General features: G+C 47.0%; 1 protein-coding gene across 1 annotated transcript in view; it reads left to right on the top strand.

The window, feature by feature from the left end:
* dnah7 (dynein, axonemal, heavy chain 7) overlaps positions 1 to 24,707 on the top strand; it is a 108,559-nt gene that overhangs the window by 52,856 nt on the left and 30,996 nt on the right. Inside the window, exons 38-50 of the mRNA XM_056579237.1 lie at positions 9,856 to 10,011; positions 10,345 to 10,513; positions 11,003 to 11,129; positions 11,786 to 12,005; positions 13,138 to 13,764; positions 14,016 to 14,261; positions 14,655 to 14,884; positions 15,922 to 16,252; positions 16,497 to 16,843; positions 17,103 to 17,283; positions 19,454 to 19,639; positions 22,042 to 22,205; positions 23,868 to 24,022. Coding sequence (XP_056435212.1) covers positions 9,856 to 10,011; positions 10,345 to 10,513; positions 11,003 to 11,129; positions 11,786 to 12,005; positions 13,138 to 13,764; positions 14,016 to 14,261; positions 14,655 to 14,884; positions 15,922 to 16,252; positions 16,497 to 16,843; positions 17,103 to 17,283; positions 19,454 to 19,639; positions 22,042 to 22,205; positions 23,868 to 24,022 — 3,139 coding nt within the window. The remainder of the gene's footprint in view (positions 1 to 9,855; positions 10,012 to 10,344; positions 10,514 to 11,002; positions 11,130 to 11,785; positions 12,006 to 13,137; positions 13,765 to 14,015; positions 14,262 to 14,654; positions 14,885 to 15,921; positions 16,253 to 16,496; positions 16,844 to 17,102; positions 17,284 to 19,453; positions 19,640 to 22,041; positions 22,206 to 23,867; positions 24,023 to 24,707) is intronic.

Below are 24,707 nucleotides of genomic sequence, written 5' to 3'. Positions count from 1 at the left end.
CCAAGAGGTTCGGCGCTCAGCCGCCGCACCCCCCAGGTAGGTACTAAAGTCCAAGGGACAGTCGCCGGACGCTTTTCTCAGCAGCACCTGAGCTACTGGCAAGAGCAGACCACAGACCCTTGGATAGTGTCCACGCTATCCAACGGGTACACACTCCAATTCCTACGGCGGCCCCCAACTTTCAGCGGGATCAAGGTTACTGTGGTTACCAATCCCGACAGATCCCTGGTCCTGAGACAGGAAGTAGCCACCCTCCTTGGGAAGGGTGCTATCGAAGTAGTAGAACCACAAGAACAGCTCGATGGGTTCTACTCAACCTACTTACTGGTACCGAAGAAGGATGGCGGGTTTCGCCCCATTCTGGACTTGAGAGGGCTGAATCAGTTCCTCAAGGTTCTTCCCTTCCACATGCTGCATGTTGCGGACGTCCTCCAGGCTAACGCTCAGGGGGACTGGTTCGTATCAATAGACCTGAAAGACGCTTACTTTCAGGTCCCTATTACCCAACGTCACAGGCGGTTCCTCCGCTTTGCTTTTCTGGGCAAGGTGTACCAGTTCAGGGTTCTTCCGTTCGGGCTGTCTCTGGCCCTGCGTATATTTACACGGTGTGTAGCAGCAGCCCTGTCACCATTACAGGCCACAGGTATGGCGATACTGCCATACCTGGACGACTGGTTGGTCATTTCCCCAACTCGGGAGCAGGTGGTCAGGGACACAGCCATGCTCCTCAGCCATGTGGACCGGCTTGGCCTTATGGTCAACTTTACCAAGAGCAACCTTACACCATGTCGGGTTGTGAGCTATCTGGGGCTGGTGCTCGACTCGGTGGCCATGCGAGCCTGCCTTTCTCCAAAGCGCGTAGCTACCATTTTGCAGCTGCTACAGCGCTTCAGGCGGGGGAAGTTGCTGGAATACATCCTCTTCCTTTGACTGATAAGTATGCTGACCTCAGCATCCATGGTGGTCCCACTAGGCCTTCTGGAATTGCGTCCCCTTCAGATCTGGGTGACGGCGCAACACAATGAGCACTTTGCTGGGAACAAAGCAGTGGTAATGGGGTACAGGTAGAGACAGGGTGACATAATGGGGCGTGAAGTTTGTGTTGATTTTCCCTGTTTAACACTCCATAATACATTACCCACAGGGCAGACTAGCAAAACAGTGTCACCCAGTTTTCATGGCAGATTATCAGCGCACCCGCCTGTGGTGCGCTGATAATCTGCCATGAAAACAGATCTCCACTTGGACCCCAAGTGGCAGAGACACAAGATGGTCAGGGTGTCTGGGCGGTGCCTTTGGGCCCTCAGACCCTGGAGAGAGAGGGCATACCTGATTGCGGGGTCGCCCTTAGGGAGGATAGCTTCCCGGCGGGAGGTTGTGGAGACGGACGCCTCCCTTTCCGGCTGGGGTGCAGTATGGCCGTGCAGGACTGTCAGAGGCCAGTGGGATGCCCAGCAGAGACTGGAGCATATAAATGTGCTGGAACTGGAACTTGCGGTGTTCTTAGCTCTCAGGCACTTCCTTCCAGTTCTGAGGGACCGACATGTTCTTGTCCGAACAGACAACACCTCCACAATCTACCACGTCAACCATCAGGGGGGCACCAAATCGAGGCAGAGCCTGCGGGTCACGCAAAGGCTCCTTCCATGGGCGTTCCCCCATTTTCTAAGCCTGAGGGCTGTCCATGTTCCAGGTGTCCGGAACACAGCGGCAGACCTTCTCTCTCGCCAAGGGCCACCCCCCGGAGAGTGGAGACTCCATCCGGAGGTGGTGGGGATGATTTGGGACAGGTATGGCAGGGCAGTGGCGGATCTCTTTGCTTCCGAAGAGACCACCCACTGTCCCCTTTGGTTCTCCTTGACGGAGAGGACCAGTCCCCTAGGGCAGGACGCTCTGGCTCATGCTTGGCCAGACAGCCTGCTTCATGCATTTCCCCCAATTCCCCTTTTACTGGCAGCGCTGGACAGGGTCCAGCGTGGCTGTCACAGCCTACTTCTGGTGGCTCCACATTGGCCAGGAAGGCCATGGTTCCCACCATTATTGAAACTCCTCAACGGAGAGCCTTGGTGCCTCCCAGAGAGACAGGACCTTCTGTCTCAGGTAGGCGGACGCATATGGCACACGAGAGACAGGACCCGCTGCTGACGTCTTGCGACCAGTCAGTGGTCCGTACCATTTTTAGTTCAAGGGCACCCTCCACTAGGTCTGCTCTATGCAAACAGGTGGAAGTTGTTTTCCCAGTGGTGCATGGCGCGGGGCGAAGTCCCGGAGACTTGCTCAGTGGTAGTGATACTACACTTTCTGCAGTCTGTGTTGGACAACAGAAGAGCTGCGTCTACCCTGCGCGTTTATATGGCCGCGATCTCGGCCACACACGCAAGGGTGGATAACCAGACGGTAGGGTCCCACTACCTAATCAGGCAGTTTCTGAAGGGGGCCCAGAGGCTTCAACCGCCGCGATCCCTGAGGGCACCATCATGGGACCTGCAAGTAGCTCTGAGGTCCTTATGTCTACCCCCATTTGAGCCACTAAGTCAGGCAGACCTGACGCGGCTGTCCATGAAGACGGCATTTCTCCTTGCCATTGCGACTGCAAAACGGGTCGGTGAACTCCATGCCTTGTCAGTGAGCCAGGCGTGTTTGCGCTGGCACGCAGATGGGTCAGGAGTAGTGCTCTGGCCGAACCCATCCTTCCTTCCCCAAACAATTGTCTCCCCATCATGTAAACCAATCAATCGAGTTGGCTGCTTTCAATCCCCCAGGCTCTCCAGGGGGTGCAGAAAGAGTGTCAGACCTGTTGTGCCCGGTGCGGGCGCTTAGGGCATATGTTGAAGCGACAACCAGCTTGCGTAAGACAGATAACCTCTTTGTCTGTTACGGGGGCTGCAGGAAGGGGGCTGCCCTGTCGAAACAGACTCTCCCACTGGGTTGTGGATGTGGTCTTGAATGCCTATAGGGCACAGGGGCTCCCTGTGCCCTTGGCCGTTAAGTGCCACTCTACCAGGAGTATGGCTACATCATGGGCTGCCTTGAAGGGGGTTCCACTTCAGGACATTTGCTCCACGGCTACATGGTCCTCATCATGTACGTTTGCCCGATACTACAGGGTTAATGTCGCTGCTCCTCATCCTGTGGCGACGGCTGTCTTGTCGACGGCTTCGAGCCCTTGATTGAAGTGAGCACTCTTCGTGACCTTTTTGGTATTAGTCATCCAGTGCTAAAGCACCGCCTCTGGCGGTCAGTAGGAATGAAGGCAAGGCAAGGCAAGGCAACTTTATTTATATAGCACTTTTCATACACAAGGCAGACTCAAAGTGCTTCACGTATAAACATTGTCATACAATAAAATAAAATAATAGATAAGTAAAAGAAAAACATATGCAAAGAAATGGGTAAAATAGAAAAAGGCATTTTAGTATTAAAATAGAAAATAAAGGCAAAGTTAAAAAAGCTTTTTAGATTTAAGATTTTAGCAGAAAGCTATAGCAAACATAAAAGTCTTCAGTCTTGTTTTAAAGGTGCTCAGAGTTGGGGCAAGTCTTAAATCCTCTGGGAGTTTATTCCAGCTATTTGTTGCATAGTAACTAAATCCTGCTTTCCCATGTTTTGTGTTTACTCTGGGGATAATTAACAGATTGGTCTCAGAGGATCTTAGTGGTCTAGAAGGCTGATGTAGTGGAAGCATATCAGTTAAATATTTTGGGCCTAAACCATGTAGGGATTTATAGGTTAGCAACATGATTTTAAAATCAATTCTCTGACCTACAGGAAGCCAATGTAACGATTTCAGAATTGGTGTAATATGATCAAATTTTTTGGTCTAAGGTGATAATATGCCGATTTTGTAATTGATTTGATCTGACTGTCAAAATGTAAATCTGAATCCATGATAACCCCTAGATTTCTGGCTTTGATTGAGGTTTTCAGGGACAGAGAGTGAAGGTGTTGGGTTACTTCAAACCTTTCCGTTTTAGAACCAAATACAATTATCTCTGTTTTGTCCTCATTTAGTTGAAGGAAATTTCGGCACATCCATTCCTTCACTTGCTCAATGCACTGGCACAGCAGATCTATGGGCCGATAGTCATTTGGTGATAGCGATACATAGATTTGCGTGTCATCAGCATAGCAATGATGGTGAAATAGAACGATAGTTACGTATGTAACTACGGTTCTATGAATTCCGGATGACCGCCAGAGTTCTCTGTCACTCATACTTCTCAGATTCCGCGAGAAGATCCAGTTGGAACAGAACCTCGGGTGACTCCGGAATATATAGACTTTCTAGGGTCACCCAGGTGTCACAGGTGACTTTTTTGGTATAATTACTCGACCTGCGCATGCGCGAGATGGAACATCCAGTTCTAAAGCACCGCCTCTGGCGGTCATCCGGAATTCATAGAACAGTAGTTACATACGTAACTATCGTTTTCAGCTGTTATCATTGAAGACGTCAGCCCATTCTGATACACCTACTTCTAGACATCGTAACTCATTCCTTTTTCCAATGTTTACCATCGTTCAAACCATTAAACAAATCTACACACGTGTATCTTCAATACTATCTAAACGGAATTTTGATAGCATTTATACTTTTTTCAGAATCACAGTTTTAGTTTCAAACCGGCATCGTTTTCAGTTGCTTATAATAATTTAGATCACCATAGCAACGCCGGTAAACAAACCCCGCCGAATAGTCGAATCTCTGGACTGAAAAGGCAGATCTGATTCGACTCAGAAAATTCAGAGTCGGGGACCCTGAATTAATCTGTGTAAACTGGCAGTTTACACAGATTAAGATGTTCAAAAATGTATTTAAAAAAGGTTAAGCTAATACATGCTTAGATAAAGTTGTTAAATTGTGTTAAGAAATGTGTTTAAAAACGCACAAAGATGTTGTAATGTTTCAGAAATATGTTTAAAATGTTTAAAAAATATGTTTAAAAAAGATGTTTCAAATATTTCAAAAATATGTTCCAAATGTTTTAAAATTATGATCGGAGATGTTTAAAATGTGTAAAATAATTAAAATAGCTTTCAAAACACAGGTATTTAGAACATTTTGGGGGGGGGACTGGGGGGCTCAGCTGAATTTTTTTCTCTGAGGATAGGCTCACTCTCTCACACTTTGAAAACCCCTGGTCTAAACCAATATGTGAAAGAGCTCAGTTGGGTCTTTGCCTCTGATTGGCTGTGGTCCTGTTCACTGCTTGTGTGTGTTTAAAAATTGCGAGCGACCTGAGCGCCAGAGTAACTGAAACGGAGTAAGAAAATAAAGACAACAAAAGACGAGGGGAAATGTGGCGAGGTAGAAACATATAAAGTTTCTCATTCAAAAAACTAAGCCTACTGTTCCAACAAGCCCTACTACTGAGAGTCTGGACCCCACGACTCACACAAACCTAAAGACGCAATAAACAGCAGGCGTGTTAAACAACCCACTGCGTGTTAAACAACCTAAAGGACTGCGCGGATCCGTCTTCCATCTCCTCTCCATATCTTTAAGATTGAACAAGCTTACAAGGGAGTTTGAATTTATTTAAGCCTGCCGTTTATTGCGTATTTAAGTTTGTGCGTTTTGTGGGGTCCATTGTGGTGGGTCATTGCATTGGTTTATAATTTTCTACTTTTGTTGGTAGGACCACATGAGTCTCATGCAGGCCTTTATTATTCTGTACCCTAAATGTTTTAAAACCTTCCCTCTTCCATATCCTCTCCCTCTCCCTCTCCCGCTGTCAACCAAAGAGCGATATCATCTGTACTGTCAATCACCTCGGCCCCATTCATTGTGACCCGCCCCCATTCAGAACATGCAGTCGTGCATGATTTTTGTATGAGTTAGCATATTCAATTGCAGAAAAATCACCTATGAATATATGATGGAATATAGTGTTGGAGCACAATGTGGTTTTAGGGGGGAATTAACCACAAAAGCCCTTTTATTTGGAAATGTTTATTTTGCTTAATGTTTGAGTTTGAAACGTTCAATTTCAGCTCAGTGAGGCACTTGAAAAACTTTATTTGTATATTTATATATAATTGTGCTCCTTATAAAGACAAGCATTTCTCTACACCTTATTTAAAAATCATTCACATTATATGAAAGTTATGGAGCGACCTTATGGCGTTCAAGGCGGCGCAATGGAAAATTTGGGTGCACCTACATTTTGTGCTGGTGCACCTAAAAAAGAAAGTTAGGCTCACCGGTGCAACCAATTCAAAAAGTTGGTCTGGAGCCCTGAATGTCCAGGCAGCTATACCTGGCAGGTGTCCTGGCTGGTCACTGTACTGCCAAATCGGTTCAAGGTTTCGATTTAGTAATTCATTCCTAAATAATCCACTGTCTGAAATCCCATTTGCATTGCAAGGGATGAGTCAAGTACATGGAGATTGCAATTGATTTGGACTAAGGGGAAATCATTCAGGCTGAGTTGTAAACAGCTACATCGATAGTTATCCTTTTCAGGATTTTGAAGGGTGAACACTAAACGATGCGGCTTGTAGTATGCAAAATCTATGCCTTGCCTTCAAATTAGCATTCACACCACACACAGACTCACAAAAGCAACGCAGATGTAGCCTACAGCAGCGCAGCAAAAAACACACTCCCCAGTGCTCTGAACACACAAATCATCTCCAGACACCAGGTGTGGAATGCCCACCTCCGAAGCGCTGGGGGCTATCCCTGGGCAGACATAAGTATTTATATCCCAGACCCTAGTCCCACAGTCTGCTCTTTAACTATATCACATCACCTGTTCCTGCGTCCCGACTTATGAATGTGTGTGTGTGTGTTTATGTGTGTGTGTGTTTGTAGTGGAGCACACAGAGCAGAGTTCTCCCTCCAGTCAGGCGCGCTCTCCACCTTCCTAACCCCCTTTTCCTGGGCCCCAGCTGCCTGCCTGCCTGACAGCCTCGCAGGGTAGAAACAGGTCCAGCAACATGGTCTAATAGGCCAAGGCGGGATGTCAGGCCGGACAGCCCTGATAAATGAGCATTGGCCTCCATTGTTGCTCCACTTCCCCCTAAATAGAGTGAACGTGTTGCCAAAGAGAAATGTGCTACAGTTCCTGGCCCGGCTTGGTCTGGACTGGAGAGAGAAAGCCAAGCGGCACCTTCTATTTCCAGCCAAGTGGGAGGTGGTGGTGATGAAGGTGGGCTGGGTAGGTGGAGGAAAACGACCCCCACCACCTAAACCCTCCAATCAATCACACGAACGGCCCCTATCAATTATTCATCTGCTAACTCACAGGGAGGAATATCCGTTCCAATGCATGATAACACTGACAATCAATCAATCTTTTTTACAAATTGACAGATTAACAAACACCAACAGACATTTAATTGTTTTAGTAAATATGACGTGCCCAGACCAACACTGAGACTCAATGATTTAAAGGAGACATATTATGGTGTTTTCCCAACAAATAAACATAGTATATGAGTTCCAGAAAACATGTTTTTGAAGCTGTTCGCCTACCGCTATTCCCCTCTGTTTCAGTCCCTTCAGAATGCGCTGTTTCTGGTGTCTGTAGCTTTAATGCAAATACGCTACTGCCCATTGACCAATGAGCTGTCAGAGTAAACCACAGCATGGAGGAGAAGGGATTGTTGCCGTGTGCGGACTCCTGGAGCTCTATATCCATGTAATATAATATAATATAATATAATAATAATATTATGTAATATATAGGTATCTATATAATATTATATCTAATATCACGGCAAAAAACTATGTGCGGATGATATTGTGAATCATAAAGAATGCGTCTGACGTCTCTGGTACTTCCCACAACAAGTAAAGATTCGTAGTGGGGGTTATCTCGGCCATGGTTGAGAAGAATTGGGGGAAAGGAACTTCAGCCTTGACTCTCTGAAGTCTATATTGAACCGCGACATGGAGGAGAAAGGGATTCATTGCACTCCGGGAGCTTAGCTGCCGGACTGCCGCCGAGCTCCCCCCGCCGGACCTTGAAGCTTCGGCGGCAGTTCAGCTCCCGGAGTACAACCGCCGGAGCTGCCTGAAAGCTTCGGCGGCAGTTCAGCTCCCGGAGTACACCGCCGGAGCTGCTGGACTGCCGCCGTGGCGACACGGCGCCACGGCGGCGGACTGACGGCTTCGACAGCGGCTTCGAAGCCAAAGCTTCGGCGGCAGTCCGGCGTGGGGAGCCCGGCGGCAGTCCGGCAGAGAAAGGGATTGTACCCCCGGAGCTGAGCTGCCGGGCTGGGTACTTTCAGAAGTGCATATCTCACTGAAAAGTAATGTACAGACTTTTTTCAAAGTTTGTATGAGTTTGGGAGCACCAGAGACCCAAAACAACACCCCAAATCCCAGTAAAAGTGTTGTTTTCATAACATGTCCCTTTTAAGATAATAGCAATTATTTTCATTTTGAGAATACAAGGCTTATGACAGGACATTAGACCGACAGACATTAGTTTAATCTCAAACTCCATCTTATATTTGGGAGATATAGCTTGGTCATATCACTTACGATGCGAACTCTAAGAAGCCTATGAGTATGAGGCCTACACACGTCATAACACAAGTAGGCATCATAGTCTGTGTGTAGGACACGATAACACACGTAGGCCTCATAGCATGTTTATAGGACAGGATAACACATGTAGGCCTCATAGCCTGTGCAAAGAACACAATAACACACGTAGGCCTCATAGCCTGTGTGTAGCACACAATAACAGGCAGGCCTAATAGCCTGTGTGAAGGACACGATTACACACGTCAGCCTCATAGCCTGTGTGTAGGACATATTAACACACTTAGGCCTCCTAGCCTGTGTGTAGGACACATTAACTCACTTAGGCCTCCTAGCCTGTGTGTAGGACACAACAAACAGAGGCCTCCTAGCCTGTGTGTAGGACACAACAAACAGAGGCCTCTTAGCCTGTGTGTAGGACACGATAACACACGTAGGCCTCATAGCCGATGAGGCATTGATTAATTTTAGGGACTAGTCAACACTGGTTTTATAATGATCAGGCCTTTAAAGAGCCTTTAATCTGCAGGACCTGGCTATTGTAAAAAATATGGTTATAAAAATGTTCCCTTCCCTAATAGTCCTTTGTATGTTAGAGGAAAGTTCAGGTTTGATGGTAATGTTATTTATTTGCATTAGCTTGTTCTTTTACTTCTAAAAGGCTCATTAGAAGGTCTTGAAAATCCACTACTTTCCAATTATGTTACCACAGATTTATGCTTAGCTACCTTTAAACTACCACCATCTAACTTAATGGACTCCAAATCAACCACAGCTATTATTTACAATCCGGAGAGATGAATAGACCGCCTCCTAAACCTTAGGAGACTGGATGCTTGGGGAATGCAATCGTACTACAAAAGGTTCACTGTGATGTCTTGATCACTTTTGGAAGCATCTTTTATGAACATGAATAGACAATTTGTTGAGAAGGCAACAAAACTCTTTATTTTCCTCAAAGGGCCTGTTGGCTTCGGCCATAAGCACAGCACTACGTGACTCAACCAAATTAAGACCATACAGAATAATTAAATCACACTCTATAAAACAACATTTATTCACATTAGGATGTCTTAAGTTAGTTCAGGCCTTATTTGATTATGAAAGCAACCCGTCAACTTCTATAATACCAGTCAAGTTTGATATCAACATCTTGCTTATCATCATTTTGCTAATCATCATTTTAATTATTTCGTATACATTGTATAAATGCTTTTGTTTTTCAAGCAAAAACATTATCTACTGAATGAAATATGTTACATGTAGTTTTGCGATTGTGCCCACTGCCAGAATGATACTATACTGTTTATAAATGAACACTTATTTTTCTTACCCGTCGTCCAACACCCTCTCTCCAGGACTTCCTGTTGAACAAACTCGAGAAGGACGTGTACAGTCCACTACTCATCAACTTCTCAGCCCAGACCACGGCCGCAGAGACCCAGAACATTATCATGTCCAAGCTGGACAAGAGGCGCAAGGGAGTGTTTGGGCCTCCATTGGGAAAGAAAATGGTACGTGGGTTCCTCTTCGGTTCTTCCCATTATTATTTGCTACAATTGAGTTACTTAGCAGACACATTTATCCACATTGTCTTGAGCTGGTAAGGGGTTATGTCTTTTTTTCGAGCATTCATCCGCGATGAGTAGATTGCTTGACTATCCTGCCAACTATCCAGGTTATTTTCATCTCTGGAGTTGTCTTTTTTTGATTATGCGTTGGACTGTTGATTCCACTCTGCATTCACATTCCAGTGGAACACATTATGCATTCTCCCACCAGCGTACCCCATGAGTGTGTAGCGTGAACCATTCCTTTAAGCCCTGTACCATGACCTGTGTCTCCAGGTGGTGTTTGTGGATGACGTCAATATGCCGGCTAGGGAGACGTATGGCGCCCAGCCCCCTGTAGAGCTTCTACGCCAATGGCTGGACCACTGGAACTGGTACGAAACCAAGGAGTGCTCCACGATCAACTTGGTGGACATCCAGATCATGTGCGCCATGGGACCACCTGGTATGTAGTGTCGCAGAGCTGTTTGAAGGTCTAAAACAGGTGTTTGATGTCCTTTCTGTGGATGTTCTTTGGTCCTAGGACCAAGCGGATAATTTCTGCCGCAAAATAGTGATACAGTCACATTAGCAAGTGAAAAGTGAGATCGTTACCAATTCTTTATGCATATTGTTCTTCAATATATTATTCTCCTGAACATGATAATGGTGAACGGATATAGACAAGGCATGTGTGCATATACTGAACAACCCAAGTATGGCTGGTTCCTGGTGGTACCTTGGTGCTGGTTTAGGTCCCTCAAACTGAGAAAGGCAACTGTATGTAGATCGTTGGATTTAAACTTTTGCCTGTATGGCGCCTCGTCGTGTAGTGGGTTTAATGAGTTGTTCACCACACCGGTTCAACTTGAAAACATCTGTTTTTTTTTTGGAAATTACAACCAAGTCAGATAGTATTTGATCTAACCGTTCAAATTGTTTTCCTCTTCCTTAGGTGGAGGCAGGAACCCAATCACAGCTCGCTTCATGCGCCATTTCAACACCGTCACCATCAACGACTTTGACGACAAAACGATGTACACTATCTTCTCCCGAATCCTGGACTGGCATCTAGGCATCCGGTAAGCTTTGCATATAGTGTATCAAAGGAGTGTGCCATCCTAACCAGTCATGTAACCATGACAGGCTTGCAAATGCATGTTTGATTCATGTTTTGTAACCCAAAAATCCTCACAATGCAAAAAGCATGATGTTTGAACATAGATCTAGAAACACAACTGTCAAAACACACTGCATGAATTTTGATTCTATAGTTGTTACTATGAAAATACAATTAGAGACATGTTGAGCTACTAATGAGCATTCTATTGCTGTGATCCATTGGTTGCAGTTATAACCCACCCATCCCACAGTGCTCTTTAGATAACTTTGAAGCTCTGTGTCTCTAATGAAACTCTCCAGAACACTTCTCAGTTATTGATGAGGTTGCAGGACATTAGCTGGACTGTCAGGCTCTCAGTTTCTTTAATGCAGCCTCATTTTTAATTTAGCCTAACTATGTTGGCATAGTTTTGATTATGTATATATTAATATATGAATGCATTTCCTTCCCACTGGGTGTACCCATGCTAAAAATGTATTCACTTCATTTATTGTAAGATGCTTTGGATAAAAGGAAAAAGCACATTGCCTTCGATAGGGTTTGTTATTTTGTTTATACGAGAAAAAATGAAGAGCTTTAACTATCCAGAACAAATACGATTTTCTTTTTCACCAGGTTTGATTTCCCGAAGCCATTCGCTGGCCTTACCCCTCAGATCGTTCAAGCCACTATGTCGGTGTACCAAGAGGCGACCAAGAACCTCCTGCCCACTCCTGCAAAGTCCCATTATCTGTTCAACCTGCGGGACTTTTCCCGGGTCATCCAGGGTATCTGCCTGTCCCGACCGGAAACCGCCCTGGAACCCTCCCTCATCAAACGTCTGTGGGTGCATGAGGTAATTTTTATAATCTATATCGGAAAGCAAACAAAGAAACATGAATAAAAAAGGTTGTAATTAGATGTTCAACATTTTATGATACCATATGCGTCTTAATAGGCATTTTTGCAGTGCCAGGCAGGTACGGTCGCTGCTTGGCAGATGTTACAATTTCACTGTCTTGCTTGTGTAAAACCGAGGGGACATGTGGCCTGACGGGTTGGGCGTTACTACGCATTGGGCGTTACTACGCATGGCTTGATACTACGCATCAAGCCACTCGCATGCAAGAATGAGTAGACTACATCTGAGAGTAGGCTACAAATGCGATTTACTATTTGCAAGAGCAAAAAACGCCAACATATTCTTTATTTTTTTTAGTTGTTGTTGATGAAAGCCTCGTAAGGTAAGTTTCTCTGCTACTTTCGGCGATCTCACCACCTTCATCGTCTTTGTTAAATGCGACTGCATCATCTTCTCTCCCATGATGGTCAGCAGATCGCGGATTTCACCGTCTCTCCTGTTAGAACTACTCATGTTTATGTTGCTGCGGACAATGCCAGGAAAAAAATTCAAATAAGACGGCATATTTGGCATTGTAAAAACACTTAATGTTAGACACTGGTCAATCTGAACACCTTAGACTCAATAGAGAGTGTGTATGTGAGTGTGTGTTAGTCCAGGTCAAACACAGACACTTGTGAGTGTGAGTGCGTCTGCTTGTGTTTGTCAGTTATTATAGATATTCTAAACTAGGGCTGCTCGATTATGAGAAAAATTATGATCACGATTATTTTGGTCAATAATGAGATCACGATTATTCGTGATCTCATTGAATTTTTTTTAGTATTTATTCAGCATGTCTCTCCGATTTCTTTTTTGTAACTGAGAACTTTGAAATTTCACTTTAAAATATAAACAAAATGGTCAAAAAGAAAATGTTCCAATCTAAAATGATATACAGATATGTATCCAGCTGATCTGCCCTTTCTATAAAACATAGAAAAAAACGAACAAACCGTAAAACTTGATTATGTTCATTTGTTTATCGTTTGACGCTAGAATCGAAATCGCGATCAAAATTTGATTAATCTCCCGGCCCTAAATCTAAACCCACTAATTTCTTGATCACGGTGACCCCAACCCTCAGGTGCAGAGGGTGTACTACGACCGTCTTGTCCATGACTCAGACCGGGCGTGGTTGGTGAGCTACCTGGACACGGTTACCAAGGAACATCTGAAGGAGGACTTCCACCAGCTCTTCCATCACCTGGACCAGGACAAGGACGGAAGGGTGACCGAGGACGACCTGCGGAGCCTGATGTTCTGTGACTTCCACGACCCCAAAGGGGTGGACCGCAATTACCGGGAGGTGGACAGCTTGGACACGCTGCGGCCGGTGGCTGAGGCACATCTGGACGAGTACAACACCGTCAGCAAGGCGCCAATGAACCTGGTGCTGTTCCGCTTCGCCATCCAGCATGTGTGCCGCATCTCCCGCATCCTCCAGCAGCCGCGCGGCCACGCCCTTCTGGTGGGTGTCGGGGGCAGTGGGCGCCAGTCCCTCACCCGCCTGGCCGCCCACATGGCCGAGTCGGAGCTGTTCCAGGTGGAGATGTCCAAGAGCTACGGCATCGCGGAGTGGCGCGACGACCTCAAGCTGATCATGAGGAAGTCGACGCAGGGCGACGCGCACGGCGTCTTCCTATTCACGGACACGCAGATCAAAAAGGAGTCCTTCCTGGAGGACGTCAGCAACCTGCTCAACACCGGAGAGGTGGGGGAGAGAGGGAGAGAGGGAGAGAGAGAGAGAGAGAGAGAGAGAGAGAGAGAGAGAGAGAGAGAGAGAGAGAGAGAGAGAGAGAGAGAGAGAGAGAGAGAGAGAGAGAGAGAGAGATGCGTTGACCTGAGACACCGTGTTCAATGCCACCCCACTTCACTCAAGATCATTGTTTACGTCAAGTTTTTTAATTTGTTTCTTCTTGTTTCGGTACCCAAACAGTCTGTGTTCTTGTTGTTGACGTCCAGGTACCCAACCTGTTTGCGGTGGACGAGAAGCAGGAGATCTGCGAGCGCATGCGCCTGCTGGACAGACAGCGGGATCGTGACAAGCAGACAGACGGCACTCCCCTGGCCCTCTTCAACATGTTCCTGGAGCGCTGCCGCTCCCAGCTGCACGTGGTGCTGGCCATGAGCCCAATCGGAGACACGTTCAGAAGCCGTCTGAGGCGCTTCCCGGCCCTCATCAACTGCTGCACCATAGACTGGTTCCAGGTGCGCTTGTGTTCAGTGTTCCATTGTCTAACTCAGCTTTCTCTGACAAAGCGCTAGGGTGCCAGAGGTGCTGCCTTCCTGTTTCCTTATGTATTGTACTAAAAGGTCCTTGCGAACAGAATCGTCCGCAGTAATGGCACCATAGCGGACAGTGTCTGACAGTGTGTTTTATGGGATTTACTCTGTACACACTTGACTTTATTTCTTCCAGAACATATGAGGTCTTTATCAACACGTACCTTTAAAACCAGGGAACAAAACCGTTCAAATTATTATCGTGTTTGATCTGCCTCTGTCAAAGTGTTTGGGTGCACTTGCCGGCGTGCACCTTCCGGTGACTATGTTAAGTCAACACTCAGATACATCGCGCTACATTAAACAACCTTGTCTTAGAGCTGGCCGGAGGACGCCCTGCAGGCCGTGGCCTCTCGCTTCCTGGAGGACATGGAGATGACAGACGAGTCACGGGCGGGCTGCATCGACATGTGCAAGAGCTTCCACACCTCCACCATCGAGCTGTCGGAGCGCTTCCAGACGGAGCTGCAGCGCCACAACTACGTCACGCCCACCTCCTATCTGGAGCTCATCTCCACCTTCAAGGCCCTGCTCTTAAAGAAGAGAACGTAAGACTGAGGCGTTTTATTTTTTACCCCGTCTGCTCACGTTGGCTCCCATGTGTTGCCTTTGGAGGGACAATACACTGGGGTTGTCAAGCTTGTAGCTTGGCATGTGTTACCATTTCACACCATGCAGAGCAACACCACGTTTGCATAACAAGCCTAGCTCCATGTATGACCTTAGGGCGCACTCACACTAGGCAAGTTTGCCTGTTCCGTGCTGCAGGAAGATTCAGCACGATTCCCCCCCTCCCCACTCCCCCCGCTGGCCCGTGGTCACACTGCTCCCCAAGGCCGTGGCCTAGGCACGATTGCTCCTTCATACATACGTCATCACGTCGTAATACGATAAATATGTCATCACCAAGCGTCCTCGCCGCCATAACAACAATGGAGAACAACAACGTCAATGCTGTCGTCGGACCAAATTTCAAGTAAACACTCAAATGCACTATCGCACCAACGTAAACCCACTCGTGAACCGCTTGCCGCCATTGTTTAAAATGATTGTTGTGAGGAAGAAGGGCATGGACCTATAAAGAAAGAAGGGTCGCGCAAGGACTACGTCATCCAGCTCATGTTGCGTATCCGCGCGTGTGCGCGTGTCATCTCATTAGCGTCTGAACTTTGGCCACGGCACACCTATCCCAAGTGTGCCGTGGCCAAGGGGCTGTTCCCCGGGCCACGGCAGGGGTCACACTAGACAAACGTTCTAGACTTTAGCATGCAAATTAGCTCGGGCACGGGGCCGCGGCCCTAGTGTGAGTGGCCCCTCAGTGACACGGTACAACAGGCATTATCACACAAAAACTTCTATCACATTAGCCCAGCCTAATTTGACACGGTGAAGAAAGGATATAAATATACATCATACAAAAAACAACTGTACATAAATACCTAATATGGTAATGATATACCATATCGAAATCTCAAATATAAATATAGATAAGTTCTGTGAGAGGTGGTAGAGGGTTGATAGCATTTGTAGCCTACCACTACGGGGGTATCACCAGGGTAACCCTTATATCCCCATGGTTCCCCAGGGAGGTGATGAGCCTGAAGCGGCGCTACGAGGTGGGGCTGGACAAGCTGGAGAGCGCGGCGGCCCAGGTGGCGAGCATGCAGGTGGAGCTGGAGGCCCTGCAGCCTCAGCTGCGCGTGGCCAGCAAGGAGGTGGACGAGCTGATGGTGGTGATGGAGCACGAGTCGGCAGAGGTGGCGGAGACGGAGAAGGTGGTGAAGGTGGACGAGGCGGTGGCCAACGAGCAGGCCATGGCGGCCAAGGCCATCAAGGACGAGTGTGACGCCGACCTGGCCATAGCCATGCCCATCCTGGAGTCAGCGCTGGCCGCCCTGAACACGCTCACCAACCAGGTACAGAGCACTGCTCACATTCACACTGATGCATGGACAATCTGCAGTGACACATTGAGAGCAGGGCATTTGTCCATTCATCACCATTCAAGTGTAATATTATTTACATTAACTAGTCACTTTTTCTTATTGCTCCTGGTTTGTTTTTACAAATGCATTTACTACTAAAGTGATCACATTCTGCCAGCAAACTGGCACCACAAATCATTGATCAACCCCCCGGCTGTCTGCGTCTCACCTGCAGGACATTACGGTGGTCAAGTCCATGAAGAGCCCACCCCCGGCGGTCAAGCTGGTGATGGAGGCCATCTGCATTCTGAAGGGCATCAAGCCTGACCGGGTGCCTGATCCCTCGGGCTCGGGCAAGAAGGTGGAGGACTTTTGGGGCCCGGCCAAGAAGCTGCTGGGGGACATGAAATTCCTCCAGAGCCTCCACGAATATGACAAGGACAGCATCCCCGCCGCCTACATAGCCATCATCCGTAACAAGTATATCACCAACCCTGACTTTGTTCCTGAGAAGATCCGCACTGCGTCCACTGCTGCAGAGGGGCTCTGCAAGTGGGTGCTGGCCATGGAGTCCTATGACAAGTAAGCCAGGGCCAGGCACCACTACCAGGGCGGGAGGTCCTCTCCTCAAAACGCCTTGCACTGAATTCACATGCATGTGATTTAGGTGCAGGTAGGGGTTATGGCGTCTTGGTGGATGCCAACAGGTCGACTGCAGATGCAGGGAAATCAATCCCACTAGCCTATCCTGCCCAGCCTGACCCTAGTGAGGACAGTAGAACCAATCTATTTAAAAAATGAAGCTTTGGTAATGGCGTTGGATGCTGTGTGTGTCTCTCAGCGTAGCCAAGGTGGTGGCCCCTAAGAAGGAGAAGCTAGGCCAGGCTGAGGGGGAGCTGTCTGTGGCCATGGAGAGCCTGGGCAAGAAGCAGGCCGCCTTGAAGGAGGTCCAGGAGAAACTGGCCAAACTCAAGCAAACCCTGGAAGCTAACAAGAACAAGAAGGCTGATTTAGAGAACCAGGTCTGTGTGTGATGGGGCTGGGAATGTGTGTTGGGGGTGTTTGGCAGGGAGGAAGCAATACTTAAAACATTGCATTGAATATATATGCATGATGACACCAATTGATAACAAGTTCCCTAGCTCAATGGATGTTTTTATGTTGAAACGGAATATGATACCAAATCTGAATTTCCATGAAAGTGACACATTGGTATATGGATAACTTTGAAGAGATTTCTTATTTATTTTTCAAGAAGATACCCATCTTATTACATAACAGGACTTCTTTGTTTTTTGTGTAGTGCTTCTAAAGTGTCTACTATTTTACTTTGAGGATCATAAAGCGAGTGTTAAGATATATGTTGTGAAAGATGTGTCACAACATTGAGATGTGCCCCGCAGCTTAGAAATATTTTTAATATTTCGCTCTAAGGAGAATTTGAGGTATCTTTCATCATTGGCACTGAGACAAACTCCCTATTTTCAATGTGCATATAATGGCCTCAATATCCTTCTCTATTTAAATTCACTAGTAAGACTAGCTACTACCCCATTGATACAATTCTGTAGCCACATAAGTGTAAGGGAACCCTGTTTCAGCTAATTAATAATATACACTATAACACTATGAAATAAAAATAAAATACTTTTTGGTTGAGAGTTATAGGAAGGAGGGGGTAGGTGCATTCCCCTTGGTTACCTTACCACCCACAGCACCTTTGTGATACGTGTTTAAGCTACCACAAGTCATGGAGTGTGAGTGTTATTATTACCGATGTAGTATCTCAAATATGCCTATGACCATGGCGATATATAACTACAGAGCTCTCTGCTGTGCCATCGTGCCAATAGCACAATATTACATTTGAACATAGGACTGCGTGGCACAGCTATTTAGTTGTAAGTTGTGTATAAGTCGTTGTGAGTCGTAAGTTTCCCCATATAATTTCTGAAATGATTAATTTGAATAACGCTTCATAAAGTAAAAAACGACAACTAAAGTATCACCATTAAGTGCTCAATGGAGGTAGCCAGTGGCCTTTGAATCCACTCTTAGTCCAAGTCCGACTTGATTACGGCAGAGCTTCAATGTAAAGTGGGTCGCACACCAGCATGGCAGGAATGGTATCGCATGGTAGAAAATACAAATCACTGATGTGTGATTTTAGGTTTTGTGTTGAATACACTCACTTCACTATAAACATTCTTAGGTCATTCCCTCTCTCTCTCTCTCTCTCTCTCTCTCTCTCTCTCTCTCTCTCTCTCTCTCTCTCTCTCTCTCTCTCTCTCTCTCTCTCTCTCTCTCTCTCTCAGTCGATCCTCATCCCCCCCCCCATTTTCTTTTGTGCATTATTCCCTTGTTCCTAGCCCTCAAGTTGTCTGAATCCCTCCTCCTCTGCACCTCTTCTTATGTTCATGGAAGCTTTGAAAACGTTCCCCTACTAGGCGGTTTAATGCCGGAGAGGGTTTCTTGCGGGGGAAGAAACTGCTGACAGTGGACTGCTCTCTGCTGTTGGACGGGGATGCGAGAGGGGTGGGAGGTGGGTGGGAGGGGGTTGGTAGGGGATGGTTTGGACTTATTACTGGCCTTTGATCTGCCTCAGATGTGTGAACAGATCGTTTAAGTCCACCGCTTGTGGTCCAACACGGCGAGCCTGGTCGATTCTGAGGCAGGAAGGGTTCTATTGTCAATGGCAAAGAGACACAGTTTAGAGTGAAAGCTCTCCCCCTTTGAGTTGGCTCACATTCCTTACCCAATATATTCCTCAATGGGGTTTAATTTCTTTGCTCTTGTCCTGCCTCCTTCATATTTCTATATCCTTCTCACATCTAGAGACCATTTAGTTAGTGAATGACCAAATGGAAACAGACACCATCTTCATCTTCGTCACTCTCTTCCTACAGTCCTGTGTGGTCCTATAGCCCTTTACTGTAGACCACAGACTGGTCTATGGTCTAGACCAGGCCTTAAAAATCATCATTATTATTTAATTTTAATGGCCAAGGTGCTGGTAACTGATCAGCAACAATCAACATATGTATTATTACGAAAGAAAAAATAAATATATACATATAAAAGTATACCCTGGAAGCAATGGTCTACTGGAAGCCCTGGTCTTAGTAGACCATTGCTCTGAGCTCTGAGCCATGAGGTGGTGGTTGAGCCAGGTGTATGCTGTGTGTCCTGTAGGTGGATCTGTGCAGTAAGAAGCTGGAGCGGGCCGAGCAGCTGATCGGAGGTCTCGGTGGAGAGAAGAGCCGCTGGAGCGAGACGGCGCTCAACCTGGGGGAGATCTACGACAACCTGACCGGAGACGTGCTCATATCCTCAGCCATAGTGGCCTACCTGGGAGCCTTCACCTCAAGCTACAGACAGGTAGGCGCTGTAGCTGTTGGCTGGGGGACTGAGTGCACTGCACCCCAGGTCAAGGTCCTCCAGCACAGTGGGATGAGTTAGTTTAGCTTCCCTTCTGCACACAACCACACACACACACACACACACACACACACACACACACACACACACACACACACACACACACACACACACACACACACACACACACACACACCTAAATTCAGAGCCACAAAAACATACAACTTACACGCACACACACAACTATCTACCCAAAGACAAATTGTACACGTATAACATGGCAGAAACCAGAACGTGTACTCAGAAACGCTTGTGTAATCCATATCTGCATATCTTTGAAACATTCTATTGGGCAAAGCAAGTTCATCAGCTCACCACACGTTCACCACAGGTTAATATTAAACAAAATGTTTAACATAACTTAAAAGACTGTTGCCGTTTGCAGTCGGCAAGAACACACTAAGGCCCAATCTCAATACTTCCCCTTACCCCTTATCTTCCCCCTTACCCTTGAAGTTGCGCGTTCATGTGAGAGCTAGTGGTGTCTCAATACCCAATTTGATCAAGATTAAGGGATAAGATTGAGTGCTATGTACCCCTTATTTTTAAGATGATTTGAGAGCCCACTTGGGGCGAATCTCGATTCTTCCCCTTGCCCCTTTTGCTTTGTCTTTGTCTTTGTCTTGGTTAAGACAAAGACAAATACAAAGCAAAAGGGGCAAGGGGAAGAATCGAGATTCGGCCTTAACCTTGAAAATATGCATGCTTACACCATTTTAAAGGTTAGCAAAGGATTTATTTGATCAATTTAAGGAATCTGTGGTGGATGGAAGATAAGTTTCTTCTGGGTGGTTAGTCTCTCCGGACCCCAACTGGGTTTGGCTTCGGTAAGCGGCGTGTAATCTCTCTCCTCTGTGGCAAAGGAGAAATGGTCTGTTTATTGAGGTTTTTTTGGTCAGGGAGTGGTTGCAGGTGTGTCTGTATGTTAATCTAGGGTGAGCTTGATCAGGAAGTTGTTGCAGGTGTCGATGTAGGTTAATATAGGGTGGAGCTTGATAAGGGAGTGGTTGCAGGTGTGGCTGTAGGTTAATATAGAGTGAGCTTGATAAGGGAGTGGTTGCAGGTGTCGGCTGTCTGTTAATGTAGGGTGATCTTGATTAAGGAGTGGTTGCAGAAGTGGCTGTAGGTTAATATAGGGTGAGCTTAATAAGGGAGTGGTTGCAGGTGAGGCTGATCATCAAATCGCAGCAGCTGTGTAGAGTAAAATGCATTATTAATGAACTCTGTGCTGAGGTATCTCCCCAGACACTGTGGATGGGCCTGGTAGCCCGGTCACTACACAAGACTTACCAAATGCCTGTAATGTAATGACACATAAATGACTGTACTCGGAAAAACTGTCAATGTGTCACAAGCTGTTCAACACAACTTGTGCGTTGCCAACCACCGTAAAAATGTGTGCGTGTGTGTGTGGGGGGGGGGTTGTGCTTTCTCAGTCTGTTACCGTGACAATGGCGTGTTTGTTTGTTGCATGCAGTCAGAAAGCCGCCGACGCCGCTGCTTTGATGTGTTGGCATCAGAGGCGCAGGGTGTGTTAATATTTAACTAGTTGTGTGCTTCTTGGGGACACTCAGAGCCTGCCGCGTTTAAAGTAGCCATCCCTCCGAAAAAACCCATAGGTGAGGCGCAGGGCACCAGGCTCACCAACGGGGTTCTTTACTTACAAGCAGAGAGGGCTCATTAAATATGTTCTGTGATGATGATCCAATGCGGGACACTTTTCTGGGTATAACAACAGCTCCTCCTCATGCACTGGGAAGAAAGGTGGAACTATTCTTCCGGAGAGGAGTCACACAGTTCTTTTCACCTCTTCCCCCGTGCTCTTCAAATGTACAGCCATTGTGCTGCATAGCACCTGCAGAACGTGGTCGCTATTTAGAAGTATTATTATAGTCATTGCGCTTTTTGTGACGATGGGTATGAGAGCGTGTTTCTAAAATAAGCCGATTGGTCTGCGCGGTAAGATGAACAGTGAAGAGGTCAAAGGGGTCAAGGTTTGCTCCTCTACCTGGACGACACATTCTTCCGGCCAGGATGATTTTTATCAAAGAGCATAATGTAGCATTTCATAAAGATGTAACCAAACAGACAACAGGAAGAGAAGAGGCAGCTTGGCTATTTCCTGCACGTCCTCACAGAAGTTTTGTGTAGTTTAGGGTTCCTATGTGTTTTTGCCACTGGAATGTGTGCCCACCTCTGTGTGTGTGTGTGTGTGTGTGTGTGTGTGTGTGTGTGTGTGTGTGTGTGTGTGTGTGTGTGTGTGTGTGTGTGTGTGTGTGTGTGTGTGTGTGTGTGTGTGTGTGTGTGTGTGTGTGTGTGTTATTGTGTGTATGCTTCTTCAGTGTCAGACGGAGGAGTGGATGGCTCTCTGTAAGAGCAGGCAGATCCCCTGCTCCCCGGCCATGTCCCTGATGAAATCCCTGGGAGAGCCTGTGAAGATCAGGGCATGGACCATTGCGGGCCTTCCTTCCGACAACTTCTCCATAGACAACGGCATCATCATCTCGTGAGTTCTGCCCCCTGCTGCGATGGTCGGATTCCGGACACTTGTGGCTCTGGAGGAGTTACATAGTTTCAATGTGTAGCGATGTCCCTGCTAAATGCCACTGAGTTGGCAGCCATCTTTGGCTTTTATTGTGCTCCTCCAGTCAAAGGGCGCAGGTTGGTGATGTTAAATCCGGTTTATTGTGAAGTTGGTAGCTAATGAACATGGCAATGGTGCTCCACTACCACGCAGGAGATCTCTTCCTGAGTGTGTGTAGAGAGGTTGTTTAACCTGTGCATACTGCTTACTCAATGTGCCCCAGGGAGACCCCTCTGAGGCTGCCTATATCAGCCATAATCAGCACACACTCCCACACCATTTTTTTGGTTTTGTTGGTTTCTTTTCATAATTGTATCTGCATATGTCTACCATAAATTGACTGTAACTATTTAGTAATTTCAGCAGATGCTTTTCTCCAAAGCAGCTGACAGGGAGGTTAAGCGATCTGCATCTTTGGATGGGGACGCTAGGGATCCAGAACCTTTCAACTCGGAGTCAAACCCCACTCGCCACTACACTGCCCTGCCCCCTATGTATCCAATAAGAAATAGATTTTCTGCTTGTTGTAGGAAACAACTCAGAATGAGTTGTGCATCCCTATCCTCCCAGGAAATGGTTCTTTAGAGTTTTTTTTCTTGTTCCCACTTCTCCGTCGCCTGACCCAGGGCATGGGGTTAGCGTTGGCCTCAGAACAGCATATGGGCCTGTGGTATTCTGGGACTGTGGCAAATGGTGAAACAAATCACACTGTGACTTGGCTTGGTTTAAGAGGCCTTTCACTGCCCACATTCAATCGTTTTTTTTCCTGCTCTTCTCATTTCCCTGCCAGGACGTGAGCTTTCTGACCCTCTTACTCAGTGTCTTTTTAGAGTAGGAGTTGGGATTAATCTGGCTGAGGCATGTTTCTGTGTGTGTCGATGGGTGGGTGAGCGGTTTTGTGCACGTCTGTGTATGGGCACAGGTTGTAGACCTTTGGTTATGTGTCGTCATAAGCGAAATATGTGGTATTTTATGTCAAGTTGAGAATTCAGACTTTCCCTTTTACCATGCACCGAGTTGAGATGCAATCCATACCCCATGTTTAATAAGATAATGGATCAGAAGTTCTAAATAGTGATCAGATATGATAAATAAATGGTGACTTGCATCCAGAGGTAAGCAACGAGTGAGTTGATTGCTCGTGAAGGAAAAGACGGTACCCTGTGCGACTGCGCGGCATTCTGCGAACCCCTGGTTGCCCTGGGGGGGTCGATGCGGGGCCCTTTAATCACAAGACAAGCTCCGCCCCTCCTGCTGTGAGCTGTCTAGCCACTCAGAGAAAGAGTTGGCTCGCGAGCTCCCCGCCACCGCCCCTCTCTATCATCTTCCTATAACAAGGCACTGCTGTTGTAGCTGACTGCATGTCTGTGTGTGTGTCTGTTGTGTCTGTATGTCTGGCGGGGGGGGGGGGCTGGTGTGTGATTGGTTGTGTGTTGACTGATCTGGATGTGCCTACATGTGTGAGGTTGTGCTTCTCACTGTGTGTGTGTGTGGTTGTGTCTGTCTTTGTATTTGTTTGTATGTGTGTGTGTTCCTATATGTGTGTGTCTGCGTGGCTATATGTGTGTGTCTGTGTGTGTACAGTAACGCCCGGCGGTGGCCCCTGATGATCGACCCCCAGGGCCAGGCCAACAAGTGGGTGAAGAACATGGAGAAGAGCAACAGGCTAAACGTCATCAAGCTCAGCGACGCAGACTTTGTTCGCTCGCTGGAGAACTGCATCCAGTTTGGCACACCAGGTACATCTGTCTGTATGTACCTATGTCTGTCCTGATTGACTGCCTGCCTGCCTGGTCGTAGTCTATGTTTATCTGAAGCAGATGTTCAAGATCTAACCAAAATCTCCCGCACTCCTTCCTTCGCTGAAATGCCTCGCCCACACTCTCCCCCTGCCCCCTTCCTCTCTCTCTCTCTCTCTCTCTCTCTCTCTCTCTCTCTCTCTCTCTCTCTCTCTCTCTCTCTCTCTCTCTCTCTCTCTCTCTCTCTCTCTCTCTCAGCGAAGTTTATGGAAGTTTGTCTCCGCCCGGGCCACTTTGTAAACCAATGTTTGTCAAAATTGCGAGACAAACAATTTCAAAGCTTTAGATAATTCAGCTAGAGTGTGTGGCGTGTGTGTATGTGTGTTCACCGTGACACACTCTACCAATCTTCATCCAACCATGAAGTACACTGCAAGCTTGACTGGTCTCCGCAGTACTCCTCTCTACCTGAAGGGGTCTCCCTTCACCATGACAACGCCACAGTACACCCCAATCCTTTGTTCTCGTCTGCAGAGGAGGAATTACAACAATTGTGTGAATCCTCTAGCCATAATCTTGCGACAGGCGAGCGTGAAGGCTCTGCCTTAGGAAAGTCACACGAAGACCCAAGAGAGAGAGGGAGAGAGACGGTGTGTTTGGCCAATGGAATATTGACCGCAACTGT

This window comes from Gadus chalcogrammus, chromosome 20, assembly GCF_026213295.1.
Source record: "Gadus chalcogrammus isolate NIFS_2021 chromosome 20, NIFS_Gcha_1.0, whole genome shotgun sequence".
NCBI classification, from domain to species: Eukaryota; Metazoa; Chordata; class Actinopteri; order Gadiformes; family Gadidae; genus Gadus; species Gadus chalcogrammus.
Note: the sequence above shows the minus strand (reverse complement) of the source record. Positions and strands in the feature narration are given on the sequence as shown.